The 10,069-nt window shown below is 38.1% G+C and overlaps 1 protein-coding gene across 1 annotated transcript; it reads left to right on the forward strand.

Moving 5' to 3' along the window:
* Positions 1-1,585: 1,585 nt before the first annotated feature.
* LOC107159966 (ATP-dependent zinc metalloprotease YME1L1-like) lies at positions 1,586-7,849 on the forward strand. Its single transcript, XM_048796713.1, has 4 exons — positions 1,586-1,741; positions 1,806-2,099; positions 6,148-6,530; positions 7,718-7,849. The coding sequence occupies exons 1-4, from the start codon at positions 1,708-1,710 to the stop codon at positions 7,847-7,849; spliced, it is 843 nt and encodes a 280-aa protein (XP_048652670.1). The 5' UTR covers positions 1,586-1,707.
* Positions 7,850-10,069: the final 2,220 nt, after the last annotated feature.

Genomic DNA, 10,069 nt, shown 5'->3' on the forward strand with positions numbered 1-10,069 from the left:
TTTCCTTAGAATTTCCAGTGGTGTTTACCCGTCCACTGCATGGCCATGAGGTTTTTCCATTCTTTTTTTTTTTTAATATTTATTTATTTTTTGGCGGACACAACATCTTTATATGTGGTGCTGAGGATCGAACCTGGGCCGCATGTATGCCAGGCGAGCGCGCTACCGCTTGAGCCATATCCCCAGCCCCAGGTTTTTTCCATTCTTGCTGCTTGGAAAGGGCTGAAAGGATAATCCTTGGTGGAAGTACAAGATACTTGGGTAGAACATCCAGGACTGTACTACTTCCAAGATCTGGGACAATTAGCATTTCTTCCTGTCAGGGCAAGCCCAACAGGACAGCACAGAACCAAAAGAAGAAGGCCTCAAACCAGAATGATAGGTAAGTGACCTATCAGATCAGTTAATCCTTGAAATGCTAGGCAATTTAATCACAGAAAAATGCTGGTGCTTCTGTTTAGAGTAAGTCATGACTTACTTAAGGAGACTCAGAGTCAGTCCATCACACCCCCAATCCCAGTTCCTTTCTGACTGCTGCCTGGTAGGATAAAGCTTTCAACAGATACTCATTCTTTAGTCTGCCTGCTGACTACACTTCATAAGGAATTGCAGTACTAGTTGTTTTTCCTGAGTTATCTGTGAAAATACTGTGGTAGTCAGCTTTTCATCACTTTGACACAATACCTGAGAAAAACAACTTGAAAGTGGAAACATTTATTTTGGCCCCGAGTTTCAGAGGTTTCAGTCCATGGTCATTGGCTGCACTGCTTCTGGGCCTGTGTAAGATAGTACATCATGGTGGAAGAGTGTGGAGGAGCAAAGTTGCATACCTCATGGGAGCCAAGAAGTTGGGTGGGGGGTAGGGGTGGGAGAATGAATCCATGGACAAAATATATCTTTCAAAGATATGTTCCCAGTGACCTACATCCTTCAACTAGGCCTCACCTCCTAAAGTTTCCAACACTTCCCAAAGGTGCCAGCAACTGGGGATAAAGCCTTCAACACATGAGACAGACTATGGAGGATATTCTAGATCCAAACCAAAACACACACCCTGTCATCCTTGCTTTTTGTAACCCTCCAAACATTACACACTCAAATGTTAATTTATTTCTAGGACCTTGCCTTGACAACTCTCACTATTGTGTTTTTGGTTCTGATTTTAAAGTCATAATTTTTTGAAACTATCTGATAAGAGCACAAGGATCAGGAACGAATTGAGAATGACAAAAAACTTAAGAAGGAAGAGATGAAGCAAGAGATTACTCTTTTGAAAGAGCAGGTCCAGTTTCTACCTGTATCTGTCATGCCTAACAAAATAGTATGAGAACATGCCTAGTATTACTCATTCTTGAGCCAAGTGTGCCTAATTGAAACTTTTCTTGTCATAGAGGCACATGTTTGGATAAAGATTAAGGGTGAGGGCTGTGGTTGTGGCTCAGTGGTAGAGTGCTTACCTAGCACATGTGAGGCACTGGGTTCAATCCTTAGCACCACATAAAAATAAACAAATCAAATAAAGGTATTGAGTCCATCTACAACTAAAACAAAATATTAAAAAAAAGAGATTTTTTTCCGTTTCTGAGAAGCGTAAGGAGCAAAGGAAGAGAGAAACAGAGGGGAAAAAGGGGGGGCTCAGCGCCTCCCTGCCGGGCCAAGAACGGAGGACAGTTTCGGCAGGCGGGGGAGGTCGCTGAGGGCCCGGAGATGTTTTCCCTGACGAGCACGGTGCAGCCCCAGGAACAGCAAGGAGGCCAGTGGAGCTGGAGCAGAAGGAATGAAGCGGGGAGCATCAGGGGAGGAGGTTACAGTTCCTCTCAGTCATCTCATCAGTGCCTTGCATTCACCAAAAACCATATCTGTTTCTGTCAGTACATCAGTTTCTCAAAACCAGCATAGAGATGTAGTTCCTGAGCATGAGGCTCTCAGCAATGAGCCTTCACTTAATTTAAGGGACCTTGGATTATCTGAATTGAAAATTGGACAGATTGATCAACTGGTAGAAAATCTACTTCCTGGATTTTACAAAGGCAAAAACATTTCTTCCCACTGGCATACATCTCATGTCTCTGCACATTCTTTCTTTGAAAATAAATATGGTATGTTAATACATTTTTTGTTTGAATTAAAATAAGTCATTTTTGTATTAGTAATGATAATTATATTAGATACCATTTATTAGTTTTTGTTATGGATCACTTTATTTTTGAATTTTTTTCTATAAGTTTTTATATTAGAATAATGTTAAATTTACAGAAAAGTTTCTACGATGATACAGAGAATTTCCATATATGCTTCACCTTGCTTTACTTAATGTCAACATCTTACATAACCATCGTATATTTGTCAAAACCAAGACGTTGAGATTGGTATGATATATGTTTTTGGCATGACATTTTATTTTATTTATTTTCTTTACAACATTTTGAATTATATACAGAGTATTTGGATTTCAGCAAAATTTGATTTAACTAAATCATTAATTTTTCCAGTAGTGTCCTTTCTCTATTCCAGGATCTAATGCAGCATACCACATCACATTTAGAAGATTGTTTTATTATCATTGTTGTTTTAGTTTTAGGTGACACACATTTGTTAAATTCTGTATAAAATACTATACTCTGAGAATACCTTGATGAAGACACAAAGTCCTTTTTATGGAATGTCTATGTATTTTCTTATTTGAGGCTTATAACATTCTGGTATTATAATAAATAGGTATACTATAATCTGTTGAAAGGGATGTCAGGTCAGCTTCATGAGTTACTCTTTGGAAGAATGTTAAAGCTTTACCAATCCATCAGAATACCTGTTTCGTATTGATGGCAGGACAGATTTGTAAATCAGTACAAGTTGTGAAAGTCTCAAAAGATCAGGTTTGAATAGTTTATGATGAAGGCTTGATTTCAAGCCGTACTTTTCATTAGCTTAATTCATGTACAAATTCTTTATTACTCCTTTGTCCTTACTTCATATAAAGACATTAAAAATGCAAGAATGAGAAAAAAACGGAATGTTTTTTGAGTTTGGAGGCTCAGACTGACAATGTGTTTATGTTGTCTATGCAAAACTCCACTTGACTTACAGTAAAGGTTCAATTGGATAAGTTTTTCTTTATTGTATTATTATTCATACTGCTCTTCTAATCTGCTTAATTACATTTATTTTTAAGGTTCTTTCTCATACTACCAATTGCTTGTTTTTTATTAACCACTTGTTTTTTATTGTTGTTGCTGCTAGTCGTGTCACTGGGATTTTAGATGTAAAGTGGGATGGGACGTATTAGNATGAGGCTCTCAGCAATGAGCCTTCACTTAATTTAATGGACCTTTTATTATCTTAATTGTTCTCTCCTACAGGGAGCAGCCAGACCCATTATTTGGCAACTACACTGTCTTTTGATTAATCACCACTCCTCTCTCAGTTTACAACCTAGTCACTTTTCTGACTCTTCTTTTTTGGAAGTGAGAAGTTTGTCCCTGGTAACAGGAGGAATGGGATAGAGGATATTGTTTTCTTAGTCAATCAGATGAGAGTCTTCAAATACACATGGCTCTGTGATGTTATTTAAAATACTATAGAACTCTGTTATTACTATACAATTATCATAAATGTTGTATGTATGTGTGTGCATTTGTTAAGGGGTTTATAAACCCTCACATGCAGATACACATATACACACCAAATACTGACACCTGTCTAACTTGCCAGATACATTGAAAAGTATCTAAGAGTAGAAAATGGGTATTAGAGACCCAGAAAAAAATATTAATATATTATAGAAAAATGTTTCACTAAACTGCAGAGAGAGATAAAGAATTAGGCAGAATCCCATAGTATATCAGTAGTAGAGTTGGAATTTGAATGCATGATTCTATGGACCTTCATGTAGCACAAATGAGTTTGAGAAATGACAGAGAAACACATAATATACAAAGATATGAAAACATGTGCTTTATGTGTATAATAAGAATTGTAATGCATTCCACTGTTGAGTATTAAAAAAAATAAATTAAAAAAAAAAGAGAAATGACAGAAAAATGCTTCGTTTCCTTAGAATTTCCAGTGGTGTTTACCCGTCCACTGCATGGCCATGAGGTTTTTCCATTCTTTTTTTTTTTTAATATTTATTTATTTTTTGGCGGACACAACATCTTTATATGTGGTGCTGAGGATCGAACCTGGGCCGCATGTATGCCAGGCGAGCGCGCTACCGCTTGAGCCATATCCCCAGCCCCAGGTTTTTTCCATTCTTGCTGCTTGGAAAGGGCTGAAAGGATAATCCTTGGTGGAAGTACAAGATACTTGGGTAGAACATCCAGGACTGTACTACTTCCAAGATCTGGGACAATTAGCATTTCTTCCTGTCAGGGCAAGCCCAACAGGACAGCACAGAACCAAAAGAAGAAGGCCTCAAACCAGAATGATAGGTAAGTGACCTATCAGATCAGTTAATCCTTGAAATGCTAGGCAATTTAATCACAGAAAAATGCTGGTGCTTCTGTTTAGAGTAAGTCATGACTTACTTAAGGAGACTCAGAGTCAGTCCATCACACCCCCAATCCCAGTTCCTTTCTGACTGCTGCCTGGTAGGATAAAGCTTTCAACAGATACTCATTCTTTAGTCTGCCTGCTGACTACACTTCATAAGGAATTGCAGTACTAGTTGTTTTTCCTGAGTTATCTGTGAAAATACTGTGGTAGTCAGCTTTTCATCACTTTGACACAATACCTGAGAAAAACAACTTGAAAGTGGAAACATTTATTTTGGCCCCGAGTTTCAGAGGTTTCAGTCCATGGTCATTGGCTGCACTGCTTCTGGGCCTGTGTAAGATAGTACATCATGGTGGAAGAGTGTGGAGGAGCAAAGTTGCATACCTCATGGGAGCCAAGAAGTTGGGTGGGGGGTAGGGGTGGGAGAATGAATCCATGGACAAAATATATCTTTCAAAGATATGTTCCCAGTGACCTACATCCTTCAACTAGGCCTCACCTCCTAAAGTTTCCAACACTTCCCAAAGGTGCCAGCAACTGGGGATAAAGCCTTCAACACATGAGACAGACTATGGAGGATATTCTAGATCCAAACCAAAACACACACCCTGTCATCCTTGCTTTTTGTAACCCTCCAAACATTACACACTCAAATGTTAATTTATTTCTAGGACCTTGCCTTGACAACTCTCACTATTGTGTTTTTGGTTCTGATTTTAAAGTCATAATTTTTTGAAACTATCTGATAAGAGCACAAGGATCAGGAACGAATTGAGAATGACAAAAAACTTAAGAAGGAAGAGATGAAGCAAGAGATTACTCTTTTGAAAGAGCAGGTCCAGTTTCTACCTGTATCTGTCATGCCTAACAAAATAGTATGAGAACATGCCTAGTATTACTCATTCTTGAGCCAAGTGTGCCTAATTGAAACTTTTCTTGTCATAGAGGCACATGTTTGGATAAAGATTAAGGGTGAGGGCTGTGGTTGTGGCTCAGTGGTAGAGTGCTTACCTAGCACATGTGAGGCACTGGGTTCAATCCTTAGCACCACATAAAAATAAACAAATCAAATAAAGGTATTGAGTCCATCTACAACTAAAACAAAATATTAAAAAAAAGAGATTTTTTTCCGTTTCTGAGAAGCGTAAGGAGCAAAGGAAGAGAGAAACAGAGGGGAAAAAGGGGGGGCTCAGCGCCTCCCTGCCGGGCCAAGAACGGAGGACAGTTTCGGCAGGCGGGGGAGGTCGCTGAGGGCCCGGAGATGTTTTCCCTGACGAGCACGGTGCAGCCCCAGGAACAGCAAGGAGGCCAGTGGAGCTGGAGCAGAAGGAATGAAGCGGGGAGCATCAGGGGAGGAGGTTACAGTTCCTCTCAGTCATCTCATCAGTGCCTTGCATTCACCAAAAACCATATCTGTTTCTGTCAGTACATCAGTTTCTCAAAACCAGCATAGAGATGTAGTTCCTGAGCATGAGGCTCTCAGCAATGAGCCTTCACTTAATTTAAGGGACCTTGGATTATCTGAATTGAAAATTGGACAGATTGATCAACTGGTAGAAAATCTACTTCCTGGATTTTACAAAGGCAAAAACATTTCTTCCCACTGGCATACATCTCATGTCTCTGCACATTCTTTCTTTGAAAATAAATATGGTTACTTAGATATGTTCAGTACTTTGCGTTCCTCTTGCTTATACAGACAACATCCAAGAACTCTCCAAAGCATTTGTTCAGATCTTCATTACTGGCCAGTTTTCATACAGTCTCGGGGTTTTAAAACTTTGAAATCAAGGACCAGACGTCTACAGTCCACCTCTGAAAGATTAGCAGAGACACAGAATATAGCACCATCATTCGTGAAGGGGTTTCTTTTGAGGGACAGAGGATCAGATGTTGAGAGTTTGGACAAACTCATGAAAACTAAAAACATACCTGAAGCTCATCAAGATGCATTTAAAACTGGTTTTGCGGAGGGTTTTCTGAAAGCGCAAGCATTAACACAAAAAACAAATGNCAGCAGAACACAACAGACACTAGTATGGCAATATGTAAATCAATGGATGTGTAACTGATGTGATTCTGCAATCTGTATATGGGGTAAAAATGGGAGCTCATAACCCACTTGAATCAAAGTGTGAAATATGATATATCAAGAACTATGTAATGTTTTGAACAACCAACAATAAAAAATTTAAAAAAATTTAAAAAAATAAAGTTCAAGAAACTAAAAAAAAAAAAAAAAAGGAATAAGGGTGTTACAGACTAGTTTTTAGTGCATACTATTACATACAATAGGAGGTTCAGAACACTCATCCATTCATGAAACAAATATGAATTAAGAACCTACTACTCGCCAGGCACTACACTAGCCTGAAGATACAATAACAAGCAAACAGGCATAATTTCTGCACTCATGAAGCATACAGATAAGTGCAAGAAATCCATTTTAATCAAATAATCATACTAATGAATATGTAATTATATGGCAAGCATGAATCCCATTCTACAAACCCTATTCTACAAAATCATATTAGATATGTAAGAAATTTCATGTTTCTTGATTTTCCTTAAATTAAAAATAAACCACATATTTTGTGTCAGAAATGTTAGGGGTAAAAACAATAGAAATAGGGGGATCTATAAAGTGATTAAGTTTCTCCATTCAACTTAAAGTGGTAAAATATGAGTCTAAGTAGACTATGAAAAGTTTATAATGTATAGTGTGATTCTAAGCACTCCCACCCATGCCCCATCCTGTCCGACTACAGGAAAATCAATAGAACACATTAGTGATTTTTTTGTGCGTGTGGTGCTGGGGATTGAACTCAGGGCCTTGTGTATGCAAGGCAAGCACTCTACCAACTAAGCTATATCCCCAGCCCAATATAACACATTAGTAAGGCACCTCAACCACATTTCACCTCCGACTTGCTAACCCAACACTTCACAGAATTGTAAAACATTTATTAAGCATTCCCATCCCCCACTCCAAACTCTGGTTCATAATGGTAAACCTGTATGATCAAGTGTGCAAACCAGTGTGATTCTCTGATATCAAGAATTAGGGATATGATTGGGTTTTTTTAGACTTGGTAAATATAAAATGCCTTGAAAATGATCCTAATAGAGACGTGATATGAGCATTTGAATCCATTACATAGGCAGTTGGAAGGCTTGGCATATGATGGAATTTAAAGCCTTTAAATTTGTCTAGATATTATAGAATGAAAAGAAAATAAGCCTCTTCTTTTTTGAAAAGGATATTGAGAAGAGCAGCCAAAGAGTTGGGGACATTTGTGCTATCAGGAAAGATAAGGGAGGAAAGAAAGTGTTCCAAATAAAAGTGAGTGATTAATGGTGCTGGATATTGTTTTAATAGTCAAGTAAGATGAAAACTGAAATGTGTGTATTGGATTTCATAACATGGATGTCTGAGTGGCACTGATGATCTTAACAAGAGCTGTTTTGTTGTAACAGAGAAGACAGAAACAGATTGGAGTGTGTTGAGAAGTAAATGGGGGTGGAGAAAACAGAATAAAAAATTTGGCTATTCAAAGAAGATAGATAGGATGTTACTTGAGGGAGTATGTGTAATCTAGAAGAGGAGGTTTTCTCTTTTTTTCCCAAATAGGAAAGAGTTAGGTAGGCATTCCAGGGATGAAAAGAGCTTGTTTTACACCAAGGATTAAGCCTCTTTCTGTCTAGGCCCACAATGTAGAAACTTTATTCTACCATATGATCCCAACTATATAGCACTCTATAAAAGGCAAAACTATGAAGACAGTAAAAAGAACAGTGACTGTCTGGGAATTGGATTGGAGGGAGAGAAGGAGGGATAAATAGATGGAACACGGGTGATTTTTAGAGCAGTCAAACTATTCTGTATGATGCTAGTAGGAACATATCATTATTTGTCAAAGCTTATAGAATGTACAACATAGAGTAAATCGTAATGTAAACTGTGAACTTTAGCTAATAATAATGTATCAATATTGGCTCATTAATTATAACAAATGTATCATACTAATTCAAGATGTTATAATAGGGGAGAAGGGGTACAGGAATATATAGGCATACTGTACCTTCTGCTCATTTTTCTATAAACCCAAAACTGCTGAAAATAAAAAAAAGTTTTTAAAAGTTTAAAATATCAGGTACACTGGCAGACACCTGTAATCCCAGATACTTGGGAGGCTGAGGCATAAGGATCACAAGTTCAAAGCCAGCCTAAGCAACTTAGCAAGGCCTTGAGAAACTTAGTGAGACCCTGTCTCAAAAATAAAAATTATATGATGGCTCAGTGATTAAGCACCCCTGGGTTCAATACCAGTTACCAAAAAAAATTGGTAAAAAATTTTTATCAAAGGCCTTATGTATGGGTAGTCTCCTTCCTAAAATGTTTCTTTTTATTTGATTTATTCTGTCTCATCTGTAGCTCAAAATATTTGAAGATGATTTTCAGAAAAGAGATCCATTAAAATTAACATTTTTATTTTTATAGATTTAAGATATTTATAGTCTCTGAAGATATCCCACTCATAAATTCTAGCATCAACTATGCCTCTCTCCATTTATCAACTCAGTACATAGACTTAATAAGTATGAGCTTGTGACAAAATCTATGAATTTCCTACTCTAACATCCATTCTTCCTGTGCTCCTTAATGACAAAATATTATTTTATTTCTGGAAGCCATGTACCTAAATAAAAGTTGACATTTTTCAACATCCCCTAGCCACATGACCAGATTCTAACCAGTGAGATATGAATGGGAGTGTCATACATGAATTTCTGGAAGTCTTCTAAAACATGCTGGTTGAACTATAAATGTAATGGCTACAGGTTAAATAGTTATCTTGGACCATGAGATGACATTTTTAGGATAACAAAACTGCTAAGAGCCAAGTATATGATGCATGGCATTTTTGGTTGAAAGGTGACACCAGCTAGCCATTGAGATGATATGATTATGTTAAGATTTGCATTCATATGGATATTGGACTCCTGCTGTTCACCTAGGCCTGCTATGGGACTCCTGGAGAGTTCCCATTGGTTGGGGAAGTACAGTAGGAGGGAGTTCCGGGGGAGGAGCGCTCTCTGCTGGTTCCGGGAGGAGGCCGTGTGGGTGGATCGAAAAATCTTCCCAGGCGCGTACTGGACATTGGCGGCAGTTTCAAAAAATAAAGTTTGTTCCTGCTTGAGTGGCTCGTGATTTTGTGCCCAGCCAGACTGCGGCAACTGGTGGCCCATACGGGGAACGCCTGAAGCTTGGAGGTGAGTAAAATTGCTCGCCCCTAAGGGAAGGCAACAAAATGGGTGACCATTTCAAAAAACAATGTGTTCTCGTTTTGATTTATCTTGTTTTTGTTTCAAGCTGCCTATCCCTAGAATTTTCTCAGGCAAACTGGGAAAAATGGTTGGCTCAAGGTTTGAAGTTGTTCGGCCCTGAGAAAGAGAAAATTGATACAACTATTCTTTGTTCGGTTTTTGTTTCATTCTGTTTCGGTTTTGTTTTATGCTATCTTATTGGGTTGCATTACCTTTATAGTAGATTAGAAACTAGTAAAAAACAAAC

The sequence above is a fragment of the Marmota marmota genome, unplaced genomic scaffold (assembly GCF_001458135.2).
Source record: "Marmota marmota marmota unplaced genomic scaffold, marMar, whole genome shotgun sequence".
NCBI lineage: Eukaryota > Metazoa > Chordata > Mammalia > Rodentia > Sciuridae > Marmota > Marmota marmota.